The 15,602-nt window shown below is 36.5% G+C and overlaps 1 protein-coding gene and 1 pseudogene across 2 annotated transcripts in view; both read right to left on the reverse strand.

The window, feature by feature from the left end:
• Positions 1-1,033: 1,033 nt before the first annotated feature.
• LOC307184443 (peroxiredoxin-4-like) lies at positions 1,034-2,118 on the reverse strand (annotated as a pseudogene). The gene has a single exon. The product of its transcript is annotated as a peroxiredoxin-4-like (transcript).
• Positions 2,119-4,130: 2,012 nt separating this feature from the next.
• EMB (embigin) overlaps positions 4,131-15,602 on the reverse strand; it is a 47,132-nt gene continuing 35,660 nt past the window's right edge. Inside the window, exons 6-9 of the mRNA XM_079916601.1 lie at positions 14,705-14,984; positions 13,879-13,912; positions 11,497-11,551; positions 4,131-10,917 (exon numbers count right to left, since the gene is read on the reverse strand). Coding sequence (XP_079772727.1) covers positions 10,900-10,917; positions 11,497-11,551; positions 13,879-13,912; positions 14,705-14,984 — 387 coding nt within the window. The 3' untranslated portion in view covers positions 4,131-10,899. The remainder of the gene's footprint in view (positions 10,918-11,496; positions 11,552-13,878; positions 13,913-14,704; positions 14,985-15,602) is intronic.

Here is a 15,602-nt window from a genome sequence, read left to right on the forward strand (position 1 = left end):
TTTACTTTAACCTTGTGCTTTGTTGCCTGTGGTTAGTCATGCTGGCTCTGCAGCTTTTGTAAAAGAACGTTGCCTAAAAAAAAAAAAAAGAATGTTGCCTATAGCCTGAAATATATAGGAGCCCTATTCTCAGGGCTCTGACCTGTAAGAGTCCATTCATATAGAGATAAAAAGTTGCAAAACAGAGTATAGCATGTGTTGGAGCTTTACAGGAACATCTTGACCTGACCTTCGTGGACAGCTGCAAGAACAGAGGGTTTCAACACCAAGAAGTTTGTAGCAACTAACCACTCTCCCCCCCTCCCCCCACCTTGCCTTTAAAAGTGCTTTGCTGCAGCCATTCAAGGAGTTCAGGGCTTTTTGGACACAAGCCACCTGTCTCCTTGTATGGCACTGTAATAAACATTTCTCTGCTCCAAACTCTGACGTTTCATGTTTCAGTTTGTCCTCACTGTGTGGGGCACAAGAACTTGTATTTGGTAACAGTGTTGTTATTTTACATGCTTGCCATTTTTTCTGTCTAGTTGTTCTATCAGTTGAGAGAAGGATTTGCAGTCTCCAACTGTAATTGTGGGTTTGTCTATTTCTTCTTTCAGTTCTATTAGTTTTGCTTCACATATTTTGCAACTCTGCTGTTTGGTCTACATTTGCTTGGTGGGTTGATTCTTTTACCATTATGAATTGTCCTTTTCTGTTAATGGTAATTATCTTTGCTCTGACAACCACTTCATTGTATAGTAATAGTCTCCACTCCTATTTCCTTTTGATTAAAGTTTACATGGCATATATTTCCATCCTTTTACTTTACTGTTTTATCATTGTTTTCTTTTTCTTGCATTCCTGTGGGTTACTAGAACATTTTTTTACATTCCATTTTGATTTATCTGTAATAGCTTTGTATATCTTTGTTAGTGGTTTCTCTAGGTATCATAATGCATAACTTATTACAATTTACTGATGTAGACATTTTACCAGTTTGAGTGTAGAAACTTTATCTTCTTTTATGTCCCTTTACACTCCCATTTATTATGTACACATATTAAATATTTCCTTTACATTTACATTATACTGACAACCAGATCAATGTTGTGATTTTTGCTCTAACAGTAAAAAATAATAGAGAAAATCAAGAGAAGAAAGTCTATTGTATTCACTGATATTTTTATTCTTTTCCATTGTTATTTCTCTCTTCATGATGTTCCAAAATTTCTTCTTTTATAATTGCTTTCTCTTCAGATAACTTTTTTTTTTTTTGGTAATAAAATACTGAACTTTATTGAGAAGTTTCAAGCATCAAGAACTGAGGAAGTATTTTTTAGTTCAGTTTATCAAAATACTTCAGTTTTCCAGCTGGATCTGGGATTACTGTTTCACCACCAGGTTTCCAACCACCAGGGCAGACTTCTCCATGTTTATCAGTGTACAGGAATGCTTGAACCAAACGCAGTGTCTCATCCACAAATCTACTCCCAGGAAGGTCATTCAGAGTAATCTGTTTTAGGATTCCTTTGTCATCAGTAATGAAGAGACCTCTAAGAGTGTGGCCCGAGTCTTCCAGATATACGCTCTAGTCCTTTGAGATCTGATGGTTCAAATCTGAAAGAAGTGGAATCCTTATTGGCCCAAGTCCTCCTTGTCTTCGAGGGGTATTAATCCAGGCCAAATGGGTAAACTGTGAATCGAAAGAGCATGCTACCACTTCAGTGTTTATGGATCTGAATTCCTCAGTTCTATTACCAAAGAATAACTGATTTCAGTTGGACACACAAAGTGAAATCAAGTGGGTAGAAGAAAAAAAACAGGTATTTCCCACAATAGTCAGTTAACTTCCAGCTGCTTAAATTCTCCATTTATCACAGCTGTTCCTTCCTAATAAGGTGCTGGCTTGGAAATCTTGGCTTTGCTGAGGTGCAGGGAGTGTGTACCCACCAGGTACACTTGTCTACACGCATAGAAGTGGCACTCCTCTTCATGGGTTGGGGGCCTCTCCTCCACCTCCAAGACCCACAGAGCTTTGGCCGGCAGCAGGAACAGCAGCAGCAGCAGCAGCAGTAGCTTTCGGCTCCAGCCAGGGGCCGAAGTGGTTGCCGGTAGCCGCTGCAGCGCCTCCATGACCACGCGAGGGCAGTTGCACGTCCCTTGGCTCGAGCGCCACTTCGCCCGCCACCAGGCAGCTGCAACCGTGCACCCAATGCCCATGTGAGCCGAAGCACGGCGTTTCAAGACCTGCCCCGCCTCCTCATTCCCCCATCCCCCGGGCTCCCCACCCGGCCACATAGGTGTGAGCCCCACCTGCTCACCCCCTGCAGAGAACTTTCTTTAGCCATTCTTTTAGGGTAGGTCTGATGGTGACAAAGTTTTTTAGCTGTCCCTCATTGAGAATGTCTTGATTTCTACTTCATTATTGAAGGATCATTTCACCAGATATAGAACTTTGGATTTACAGTACTTTGAGCATTTGAAAAATGCTGTGACTCTTCTTTCTGTCCTTCATGGTTTTTGATAAGAAACCCACTGTCATTCAGTTTGTTTTTGTCCCAGCAGATAAGGTGTTTCTGTATCGCTGCTTTCAAGATTATTTATTTTTAGTTTTCACAACATGGATTACAGTGTGTCTTGGCATAGATTTCTTTGGGTTTATGGTGTGTTATTTGCACAGCTTCTTGAATCTGTAGGTTTATGTCACTTGCCAAATTTGGGGAAAGTTTCAGCCATTATTTATTTCTCGGAGTACATCTTCAGTGCTGCCATTTCCCTTCTCCTTCTGGGACTCCAGTAACACAAATGTTTATCTTTTGTTGTTATCCTACAGGTCCCTAAGGCTCTGTCATATTTTTTAGTCTAGATGACCTATGTTGTAGATTGGGCAATTTCTATTGTTGTCTTAAGTATGACTGATTTATTCTTCTATCATCTCCATCCTGCTGTTGAGCTTATCTACTGAGTTTTAAAAAAAAAATCAGTTATTGTATTTTTCAGTTCTAAAATTTCTATTTGGGTCTTCCTTATACCTTCTATTTATTTTCTGATACTTTTTATTTATTTGCTTTTTTTTTTATTTGTTCATAAATGCTCACTGAAGCATTTTGATGATGGCTATTTTAAAATCATCATCAGATAATTCTCTTTTCATCATGGTATTGGCATCTGTTGATTGTTTTTTCTTATTCAGCGAGACATTTTCATGATTTATGGTAAAACGAGTGAGGTTTTTATTGAAACCTGGATACTTTAGGTATTGTGAGACACTTCGGTGGGAAAAGGGGTACTTCACCTGGTTACTGTCAGGTAGAGTTGGAAATCCAAGTTCTTTTGCCTCCATTGACATCCAGGGAGGGAGGGGTACCTTGTCCCTCTAGGATGGAAGTGGGAATTCAGCCTTCCACTAGGAGTGGGAGAGGTGCCTTATTACCACCAGGTGGGTTAAAAGTCTCAGCTCCCCACTCAACTTTTGCTGCTGGTTGTGCATGGGGGAGCCGCAGTGGTGGTGTTTGGCTGGAGAAGAATAGTTATTATCTAAATGTCTTTCTGCCTCACTAGATTTTTCCTTTCCTGGTTCTTTGGCTAAAGAGAGGAGAGCTTTCTGTACCTGAACCCATTGGTTTTTCCAGGCTGTTGGCTTCTCTAGCACCTAGAATCAGGAATCTCATTGGTGTGTCATAACTTGTTTCCCAAAGTTCCTAGTTGATCTGCATTCTTGTCCTCACTTTTCAGAATATTTTACTGTAAATATTAAATATTTACTTATTTAATAAGGCACAGATTGTTAGCTATACTTGGATGGAGGAACAGAGGAAAATATGTCAACTACGTCTTTCCAGACATGGATCTCCCCAATCATTTCTTCTTTTTTTTAATCTAGTCACTGCCCAAATACAATTACTCACTCCTTTTAAATTGGCCTCATATGCTTTACAACACAAACACTTCTTTATTAGCCGTTCATCATTTTAATATATATATTTAATTATTTCAATTAAAGTAAGAGTCAAGTGTAATACATAGTGAAATACGCTATTATTCTCCCTAATGTGTTTTTCTTTTTACCTTGACTGACTGGCAGGACCATTAAAATGCTCTGTTTGGAATATTGATTCTCTTTTGTAGCAGTAGACATTTTCATAGAATACAGATTTTGAAATATTTTGTAACTGTTTTTGCTAAACTAATTGAAAATGACATTGCAATGTTGGGAAAAAAAATCACCCAGGACAACAAGCAAATATGTTCTATACATTAATTTCATTTTAAATGTCCATTTTTGTCACGGCCACAGTTGTCTTAAATTTTCTAAACATATCTTGATATGTTTTGAAAATTCCTTTCTAACTTTCTATTTGATGTGTCAAAATACAGAATCCCAGCTGTAGGCAGTTTTTTTTGTTGGACTTGAGAAGCACAAATTGTTTTACAAAACTTGAATTTCCTGGGTGTATAATCAAAAATCAAAAAGTCAGTGTTTTCTATTATCTAGTGCCTTTAAATTCACATTTCAGTGATTATTAAAAATTTAAAATACGTTTTATAATACTTAAATTTTTAATTCAGAGTACATTTTATTGAATTTAAATACATATTAGGCATATCCTTTGAGTTAATGCAACAAAAACATTTTTAAACATTCTAATACAAACATTTTCTGTGCTGTTTACATAAATACAGAAAGACATTAATGAGAATTTAGACACACATGCTAAAAAAACATTACAACTACTAGGAAACATGTCATAATAAACCCATGGTCCTTGATTTAAAAAAAAAAAAAAGTAAAGTTTATGGTCAAATTTCTATCTTAAGAGACACAAAAACAGTTCATGTCATCATATTTTATGGTATTTTTAAACCATTACATAGCATTATAGTTAATTATATATGTAATAAGTCTAATATTTTCATTTGTTTATCAAATAAACTTTAGAAAAATAAGAATTTGTGCTAATTATTTTCTGAGGTAAATTACAAATTAAGTAGCAAAATCAATTTTTATAAGCAAAAGTTCTTAATAGATAACACACCAAAATAATATATAGACTTTAACCAATATCCTAAACAAGTTTCACCAGCATTCTCCCATTTGGGACATGAGAAATAATGAAATATAAATGTTACAGGTTAATCATGTGATTAAAAGTAATTTTGACAATGTTAGTCATGAGTGATGTTCACTGATTTCATAAGTAAATTTTATTATAAGGGCATAATCAGGCATTCCTGATTTATTGAGAATTATATAGATATTATCATTATGACACATTAATCATGAAGGTAAGCAAGTCCAAAGAATTGTCTAGTTCTTTCACAGGCCATCAAAAACAGGACTTTCTTTCCCAGCTTCTCTTACAACTTGTGAATCACATTTTCAAATGCTGATACAGTTTAATCATACTACTTTTGAAAAGTAATATATCTTTAAGCTTACTAAATTGTCTCATTATAGGCACATCTCTATAGTGAAACTCACCTGGCATTTGCTAAAGATAGGTCATTCCTTGGAGGTAAATTTCAAAGTGTTTATTACTCAAAATTGCAGATATTACTGCTGTGTCTAGGCTAGACCATCCATAAAGTACTTAGCTCCTACCTACAGGCTAAAAATGTGACTTAGTCTGTTTTCTGTTTGTCCTGGTAAAATTACAAATAGCACTTTATTTCATTCTCAGTGTTTGGATGATAAATTTTATGGTCACACTAGTTATTGAGAAAACAATGAAGACTCTCAAACAGAAGTATATTGATTCCCCAGCACCACTGCAGGAACACAAGTATGCCACAGAATAGGTTCTATAAGCCTTAAGAATAAAATTATGGAACTTATTATTTAACTCACCATCGAAAGGAGTGAAATTTTTTTTAAAGAAAGACAGTTAACAGATAATAGCCTCATTTTTCTAAGAAGCACCTAAGTAGCAGGCCAAAGCTGTTCAACGTAGTTAAACCTAGACTCTTGAGGAGGACTCCTTGGATTTCAATCCCAGATCCAAATACCTAATCTCTCAAGCTTCAGTTTCCTCATCTATAAAAAAGTAGTTAATAGTTTCTGTAGCATAAGATGATGTGGAAATTAAATGAGATAACACATTTCAAAGTATTTAGCACAGTACCTGTCACATGCTAAGCACTCAACAAATGTGTTTATTACTATTTAATAATATGATATACCCTCAATAAAGAACTCAGCTGATAAACTGAGCATGTAACTGACCTTTCAGGTATACTGCAAATACATTCCTAAATATCACGTGAAAGAAATGCACATAGATAGTTCCAGTTTTCTTTTTATCTATGCTAGAGAAGATAAATTCGCAATTAATCAAAATCAAAGTAGATAGTACATAAATATGTATAATTTAAGATTCCAAAATAATTGAGTCATTCATCTATTTTTCAGTCATTCAATAAATATAAATTCAGAGAAAGCTATAATAGGTCAGTGTGCCTTTTAATTAATACTGGAACACACACTTGAACTTGCTGCCACCTAAACATGCTAACGGGAAGCAAGTCCCTAATTCATTGCATAACTTGTTCAGTTAGAGAAGATTCATTTTCTATAAAGAAGTAGATATTCAGTAAATAATTTGCATAAATCTATTTAAATGCCTCAAAGATGAAAACCCAGGGAATAAGTGAGCAGAACTGACATTCTTTTTCTTTTGATGAATTTAATTAACGACAAACTTTCAGTGACCAAAACTAACCAACGAAAGCTTTCTAAAAAATATATTTAATACAAATTTTGAATTGGATTCTGAGATATTCTGAGGTACTTTTGAGGTACTCTGAGATATTCTTGAGGTATTGGCAGGGAGGAGGAAAGAGAAAATTAGTGGAGTGGACACTAATATCTACAGTACCATGCAAAGAACTACAATTACTAAAATTCTTTATGTATATAAAGTCAATACACTGTATTATTAAAATAAAGGATTGGGCTTCCCTGGTGGCGCAGTGGTTGGGAGTCCATCTGCCGATACAGGGGACACAGGTTTGTGCCCCGGTCCGGGAGGATCCTACATGACGTGGAGCGGCTGGGCCCATGAGCCATGGCCGCTGGGCCTGCGTGTCCGGAGCCTGTGCTCCGCGGCGGGGGAGGCCACAGCAGTGAGAGGCCCGTGTACCGCAAAAAAAATAATAATAATAATAAATAAATAAAAATAAAATAAAGGATAAAAATAAGGTTAACATTTGCACTGCCTATGAAAAATAAAGGACAATAGGAACGTTTTTTTTTAAGTTTTTTTGATGTGGACCATTTTTTTAAGTCTTTATTGAATTTGTTACAATATTGCTTCTGTTTTATGTTTTGGTTTTTTGGCCGGGAGGCATACGGATCTTAGCTTCCTGACCAGGGATCAAACCCACACCCCCTCCATTGGAAGGCGAAGTCTTAACCTCTGGACTGCCAGGGAAGTCCCAATAGGAATTTAGATAAGTTGAAAGCAACATACCCTGTATAATAGTTTAGGAATCAGAACTCCCTTTGCTCATTTGATTATTACACGTTATTAAAATCTGACAGGACTTTTTATTCTATTATTACTGTTTTTCAAAGAAGTAGAAGCAAACAATGAAGTTTTAAAGGCTTGTTTATTTCTGTTATTTTGTTTCAATTCTGAAGTCATAATTTAGATTTTTCTTCTAAAAATAAGTATAACTTTATGAAATTTGATGTTTACCTGTACATTTATCCATGCACCACACACTTCATGGCATCTCCAATGTACCCTCTCTGTGGTAGGTATGGGATACAGAAATAAAAGCAGAATCCAGGAAGGAGACATATAAGTGCATATTTATAATACAGGGTAATAAGCACAAAGAAACATGGAGTTATTTGAGCCCATAAGATGGCACATACTCAGCTGGGTATGAGGGATCTGCCAGGAAGTAACATCAGATTAAAGTCTTGAAAGCTGAACTTGAGTTCATCAAAAGGGAGGAGCACAGGGGGCAGCATTCTGGACAGACTCTCTATGTCAAGGCTAAATCAAGACAGTGGGAAAGGATTCACAATTTGGAAAACTGCAATACTAAGATATGGCAAAGGTGAGCCTGTAGAGCTTTGTCATGGAAGCTGCCACATTAAGCTACATAGTGAGATTTGTGTTTCAGAAATATGGCCCAGCAGCAATGCAAAAAATGATTAACCGAAGATGAGACTGAGGTAGGAAAATCAAGACCTTAGCTGTTGCAGCTGGCGAGCATGGGGTAGGGGAAGCAGTGGGTGGATTAATGAGCTATTAAAAAGGCCAAAGGAATAGAGACTCATGACTAATAAACATTAGTTAATAGAGAAGAAAATAGCACAGTGAGCTCTAGGTTTTGGCCTGGGTAACTAGATGCTGAGAAAAAAGGGAAAGACTGCAAAGAGAAGATTTACATTAGAGCATAAACTGAATATGAAAAATCTGGGAATTTTAAGACATCATTAAATCTACTTATTATGCTGCAAAACTCTGTTGGCTAGAAAGACTGATAGAATTTCCCAAGGTGTCTAATATATAAACGTGGAGTAGTTTTCCTACTTCAGCTTTTCTGCTTGCTTAGTATTTTCAGTTGGTCATTTCAATTTACAATTGGTCATTTTTAGTTAATCCATTCATCTCCGTGAGGTTAGTTAATGGAAGCATTCCATTTTTAACCTAACAGTGGTGGAATAATTTTCTGGAAGTTCTCCAGAGAGACTCTGAAAAGCCAAAATTCAACTTTAATTTTCTGAGTACCTTTTCTGCTTAAAGTTACTGAAGTGAATTGTCTTTGCTAGGAAAAATAGCAAGCATTAACACTTAAAAATTCAATTTACTACATAAATATTTCAGATTATTTTACATTGGGGTAGCAATTTTTCTTGCTTGAGAACCATTTTGTGGTGGCACAAGAGAAGAATGCGTACTGCATATGAGCTACAAACTGGGGATTTGTATATGTCCAGTCACAAATACATTGTTTTGAATTGGACTTAGTCAAATAGCAGGTCTGAATAATTTTTCACTGAATTCAAATTGTTTAGATTAATAAGTGAACTGCTTGGTTGTCTGCCATCATATAGATACCACCCAAGATCATTTTATCAAATTAATAATTAATTAAACCAAAACAAATGCCTGGCTTATTGCTCTAAAACAAGAATAAGATGAAACTTGCCATTAATTAAATGATGTAGTCTATTCAACAAAACTTGTGTCAACAGTTAACATCTTTACACAAAACACTGCTGCAACAAAATGAGTAGCTTCCAAGTGACACTTTATGTGTATTATTTATACTAGTAATATTTTCATCATTAGTTAAGATGCCATATAAAGTATAATTTTTCACTACCTGAATTTTATTATAATTTTCTCAGCCAGAACATCATATAAATGTCTAAAAAGTATTTTTTTCAAATAATTGAACACCTCTTTTTCAAGCTTTAATCCCCTAGTCACCAAGATCATGGGTTCTTTGCCCCCATCCCAAATCCTTCCCTCTTTGCCTGTGATTGTTCGGAACCCTGCTGCACTGTGAGCAGGGGGACATCAGAACCAAGGGCCCCCCAGCAGGTTTCACATCACTGTCTTCAACCTAACCTAGTATCCTGCCATATGATGTTAATGTTACATTCAAAACCATTAACAACTTTTCATGTCTATTCAGATTTCATTGGACTTATAGTGATTTTTATAAAATAGTTCAGTTATATATGCAATAGAAACAAAGCATTCTATTTTAAAGAAAAGTCTAAGTTACTGGCAGCAACATAGAACTGCTTTAGTACTTCTTGATTTCAGACAAAGGATTAGTATTATAAACCAGTAATAATTCATTTTTAGATATTTAGCCAGCCATGGATACCGGGAAATCATGAAGCACGGAAGCATGTCAGTAGCAGTGCTACATCCCGTCTGTGTGAACCTGTACCCTACAACATCAACACCAGCTGTCACTTAAGAAATCCAAAACCCATAGCTTTAAAAAAATGTTCTCCAGGGGGCTTCCCTGGTGGCGCAGTGGTTGAGGGTCCGCCTGCCGATGCAGGGGACGCGGGTTCGTGCCCCGGTCCAGGAGGATCCCACATGCCGCGGAGCGGCTGGGCCCGTGAGCCACGGCCGCTGAGCCTGTGCGTCCGGAGCCTGTGCTCCGCAACGGGAGAGGCCACAGCGGTGAGAGGCCCACGTACCACAAAGAAAAAAAATAAAAAAACGTTCTCCATAAAGACTAAATATCACTTTAGCCTGGTGTGGGAAAACAGTGGCGATGAGTGGAATGAGATTAGGAAATCTGCTTTCGTGGTGATGGAGATTTGGGGCAAGTGTATGGTTTTATTTCCTTGCCTTAAACCAATATTTTTGTAAGAAAAGTATGTTTTTCTTATGGACATTGTACAGTAACCATCATTAACAAAGGTAGAAAGTGCTAATTTCCCCTTGAGGACACTTTTTTTCGATATGACTGAAGGATGAACTTTACATGAAAATTATTACAAATACTTCTACATCTAGTAAACATGATTGGGGAAAAAAGCTTTTTAAGACAAATGGCAAAGGGTTTGTCTTTAATGAATTCTTTGGTTATAAACAGGTCTTGAGTGACATTCGCTCTGTGTACTATTTGGTTTTGCTGGTGTCTGTTCTGTGTGTCACTTGAGGACTAGAATGAAATTAATTGTCCTGGATTACAGCTCATAGAACATACTTAATACAATTTACCTTTCTTTAATGTAAAATAATAATAGAATGAAAATATATCTTTAGATCCGAAATAGCATATATTATTTACAAAGCTACTGCTGAGCATCTTGCAAAAACTTTTCATCCTTTTAAAAATAAAAATTCACGTGTTCTTAACAGGAAGCAGAAACAAAGCTGAAATCCAAACTCTTTGACATCTTCCTGTGACTCTTGACATGATGTTTCTCATTCACTGGCCCACAGATTCCTGAGTTACATAAAGCATAATGAAACATAATTAGCATAACCTGGTTATTCTATAATAACTTATTATCACTTTAGCAAAGCAAAAAATGTCTGGAAGAGGTGATCCAAACTACTGCCAAAACCAACAGTTCCTATTCTAAATACTCAAGGAAAAAAATGTTTATGAACTATGAAAATTTTTATTCTAATCAGTGAAGAAAATAAGCTAATATTGATTCATTCATAGCACCAAGTATATGGGAATATGTGACAATAAAATAGGAGAATCCAGAAAAACTGAGAGAGAAAAAAAATAAGACTACATAAAAAATTGTAAAAGAAACTAGCCTGTGGTGACAGAAGAAACAATATATATCTGCAGTGTAATAGATTCACTTTTAGATTGGTTGTTACATGTTCTCTGGTGGAAAAAAGATGCTTATTTTTGTGTAACTATATATATTCTCCTACAATATTGTTTAAAAAAGCATATCCAAGCACATAGTGAATGACTAGGTCTTTTTAAAACTAAAAAATGTAGATGGATTAATGGCCTATGCATATTGAATTTTATTTGGAATACCATTTTGAAGCAACTTACATTTTTTCTGTGCCTGGGGGCATTATTTTCTATACCATTGCTATCATCTGATTTCCTGTAGAGAAAACAAGAAAGAAAATTACTAGATGTTTACATTGCATAAAACTAAGGTCAGTACACCACCTATATCATGGCCATCAGGTTAAAATTTAAAAGGTCAATACAGACAGAATTTATTCTTCCTAAAAATGTTTTACTCATAGTGTTGATTTTATTTGTATGCCATTCCTTGGAGAGGAACTGTTGCCACAGATGACAGTGACAAAGGCCTGTTTCTTTTATGCAGAGGGAGAATTGCTTCTCCCCAAGCATGAGTGGAGGCTTGGGTATACAGCCTAACTTATATGTTGCTTTGCCACATGCAAGATAATAGCCAATCAGGAGCTCAGCCAGTATGTGCAATACAGGTGCTGTAATTCAACATGTTTATTACATTGAATTAGAGGTTAAACATGGTTCTTTATCTACCCAATGTGCATCAGAGTAAGACCACAATGTGGGCTCCAGATTCTTAAGGAAAACTAAACTAGGTTACAAGGGTATATAATAAATACCCTTCTAGATGTTATTGGCAGGCTTGAGCTCATTAAACTAGTACCACCAGATAATAAATTCAACAACCTAATCGGCTGTCTAAAAATTTGGGGGATGGGGCAGGTAGGTTAAATATTGTGTGAAATTGTGTGGGTTAAATATCTGGGTGGATCAGATAAATGCTGTTTGAAATGACTAGCTTGTTTTGATGTTATATGCTTATTTAGTAGTGTACTATTTTTAAAAGTCATTTTCACCAAGAAATTCTATGAATCACTGGTATCTAAACACATATATAAGCATCAAATATAAAATGTATTGATAAACAATATTCTCTGTAAAGAAAAATTTATCTCCTAAACTAAAAATTCTAAAAACAGCATTGGTGAAAGTTGCTCTAAATGAGTACAAGTGCCCTTGATACTTGATTTAAATCTAAAGATACTGAAATAACCTAAAGATGAGAAATGTGACTGCAAGGGACTGGATAGAAACACTGGGGAGGCTGAACAAAAGAATCCAGGCAAGGGAGTAGTTGTTTCAAATACCTGAATGACGGTCATGTTTTTTATATGACTCTGAGTATAAGAAAGGTAATCAGTACATGGGAACCAGAAAGATAAAATGTTCAAATCAATACAAACAAGATGTCCAAGTTCTCCTGAAAGAGATTCAAATTCCTTCCAACCATGAGAGTCTCTGATTCTAAGACAACACTTTTTTCCTATCTGGGGTTATGGAACTCCTGACCCATAAAATAATTATTTTATGCCCTTAATTATTATTTTATGCTCTTAATTTAGAAGTTCATATCCTGTTGATTTAAGTTACCTGCCATGTGTGAACTGAGTAAAAAATAGCTATTTCAATAATGTCTACAAATATCTGCATGACAGCTGTCCGCCCCACTCCTGCTCTTTAACTGTGGCTATAGCACTCACACCTCAGAGCCCCTGTTGACTGAAAAAGATAAAACTTCAGGTGTCATTTTGGGTTGGTAATAGTTGCTCAGCCCTCCCATTTCCTAGGTTTCTTTCGGCTCCTTTAATCTGGTCTCATTTTCTTGGTCCCCAGCCCTTGGCAGTGTTACTTGGACTTTAAGCACCTCTCTCACTAGGCTCCACTGTCAGTTCTCTGGCTTGGTGGGCCCAGTAACTCCCACGTTCACCAAACCAAATGATATCCCTGGTAATTTTCTTCCTAGTTCTCCTCATGCTCCGCTCAACTCTAAACAAAGGAGACTGTAACAGAAATATGCCACAATTTGTGTTCCTTCAAAAATAATGACACAATTCTAGCCCAGTGATTTTTAACACTGAATTCTGAGAATCAGAATCAGTGATAGGCACTTTAAAGAAATACAGATGCCCAGGCACCCATCCCAGAGGTTCTGATCTAAGATATCCAGTTAGGTCTGAGTAACTGTAATTTTAAGGAGCATCCTAAGTGATCAAAAATATAGCCAGGGTTGAGAATCACTGCTTTACACAAATAATACTTCCTCATGGTTCTTGAGTGCCTCCTGTGCATCAAAGCCTATGCTAAGAATTTTTACACATAGAAAGTCATTTAATCCAGAAACCTTATGTGGTAAGTAATATCATTAAACCCATTTTGTTGAAGAGAAAACTGAAGCACAGAGAGGTGAAAGTAAGTGGTGGAGGGGGATTCTGTTGCATGCAGGTAAATGCCAAATGCCATTCTTCACCACAACATGGACATCTACAGAAAATAACACACGTTATATACTCTTGTACTTTTTTCCTCTAACTGCAAACATTTTATTTAATTTCATATTTATCTGTATTTTATGCATGTGAAAATTAACCTATAAAAAATAATACTTACAGCTGTTCAATTTGTTCAAATTCCTTCCCATCATCTGTGTAACAAAAGAAGAATTTAACTCTTAAGATTGGTTTATTATTCTTACAAAGCATATATGCTCAATTCTACTTTCCCCTGAATTCAACATCCCCTGACTGCCTGTGCTGTTTTCCCGCTCTGGAATGAGAGAGTGGGCCCCATCAGACAGCTGCCCCTCCATCATGTCCACTCCTTCCCTGCTCTCCCGACTTGCAAAATTGCCTGCAGTTTTGATCAAGCATAGTCTGGTGCCTGGGATCATCAAAAACAGAACTGACTGATTTGTAATTATTTAAGTTATGAAAAATTTAGTACAAAATCAGGAAAAAATACAGAATATAAAATAAATTTTCTTAGGGGACCATTGGTTTCTCAGTCTGTTATCCATCAGGCACAGGCTATGAAAACAGAAAGCTGGCAGGCAATGTCTTTTATGAGAATTTCAGAATGTTTGATAAAACGTTTTTAAAAATGAGTTATCTAAATGAAAGAATAATTGTTTGTCTTTGAGATCTTTTATATTAAGCTAATGCAGAATTTTCTAATATTCCAGTACCAGTGCACATATCACTTAATTGGTGTGCTGGTCCCAGTAACACCAAAGAAAAGGGAAAAAAGGTATATTTTAACATTAAATTTTTTTAGGAAGTTGATACAGGAAGACCATCAATATAAGCTCATAGCTCACTGTCACCATTGTTATTAACATAAATACCACTACAAAAAACAAAAGTTAGATTTTTTTTCTAAAGCCACCATAATGGATTAAGTCATAACATGAGAATTATCTAAAAAAAAGAAATCCTACCTGAGTGCTTCTTTTTCTTTTGGGTGTACATTTCAAAAAGCAGAATAATAGCCACTAAAAGAACCACCTCAACAGCTATTCCAAGAAATGCTTTGAGAGGCACCCAATAACTCAGCACGACAAGTTCAACGTGTTCTTCACTCTCGCCTAATTGGAATATTGCATGGCACCAGTAAGATCCCTGATCTTCCTCTGAAAGTTGCATTATCTTGAGCCTTGTTTCATTAGCATTTTTTCCATTGATCACATACTTATTGTTCATTGGAACACCAACAGGAACCTAATAGAAGGAGACATTAAAATCCATTCCTATCATATTGCATAAAAGATACATGTCCTGAATGATCTAGTTTTGAGTGAAAGCTACAAGATAGTACCAAGAAAACTGCTTACCAGAAAAAGGGCATATTAGGGACTTCCCTGGTGGCGTGGTGGTTAAGAATCCGCCTGCCAATGCAGGGGACAGGGGTTCGAGCCTGGGCCAGGGCAACTAAGCCTGTATGCCACAGTTACTGAGCCTGTGCTCTAGAGCCCGCTAGCCACACCTGCTGAGCCCGCGAGCCACGACTACTGAAGCCCACGCACCTAGAGCCCGTGCTCCACAACAACAGAAGCCACCACAATGAGAAGCCCGCGCACCGCAACAAAGAGTAGACCCCGCTTGCCGCAACTAGAGAAACCACGAGCGCAGCAACGAAGATCCAACGCAGCCAAAAATAAATAAATTTATTAAAGAAGGGAGCACATTAAAGTATGTGAGAAGTTATACATACAGAGCTCAAGTCTTACCATAGTTTGATCTTTTAAAGGTAGCAAACAAAGGAAAAGTACACTTTGCTTTAACTACTTAGCACTGAATGTTTGAAACTACAGTGTGCAAGTCATCGTGGGTAAATAT

Source organism: Stenella coeruleoalba (assembly GCF_951394435.1).
Source record: "Stenella coeruleoalba genome assembly, chromosome: 3".
Classification (NCBI taxonomy): domain Eukaryota; kingdom Metazoa; phylum Chordata; class Mammalia; order Artiodactyla; family Delphinidae; genus Stenella; species Stenella coeruleoalba.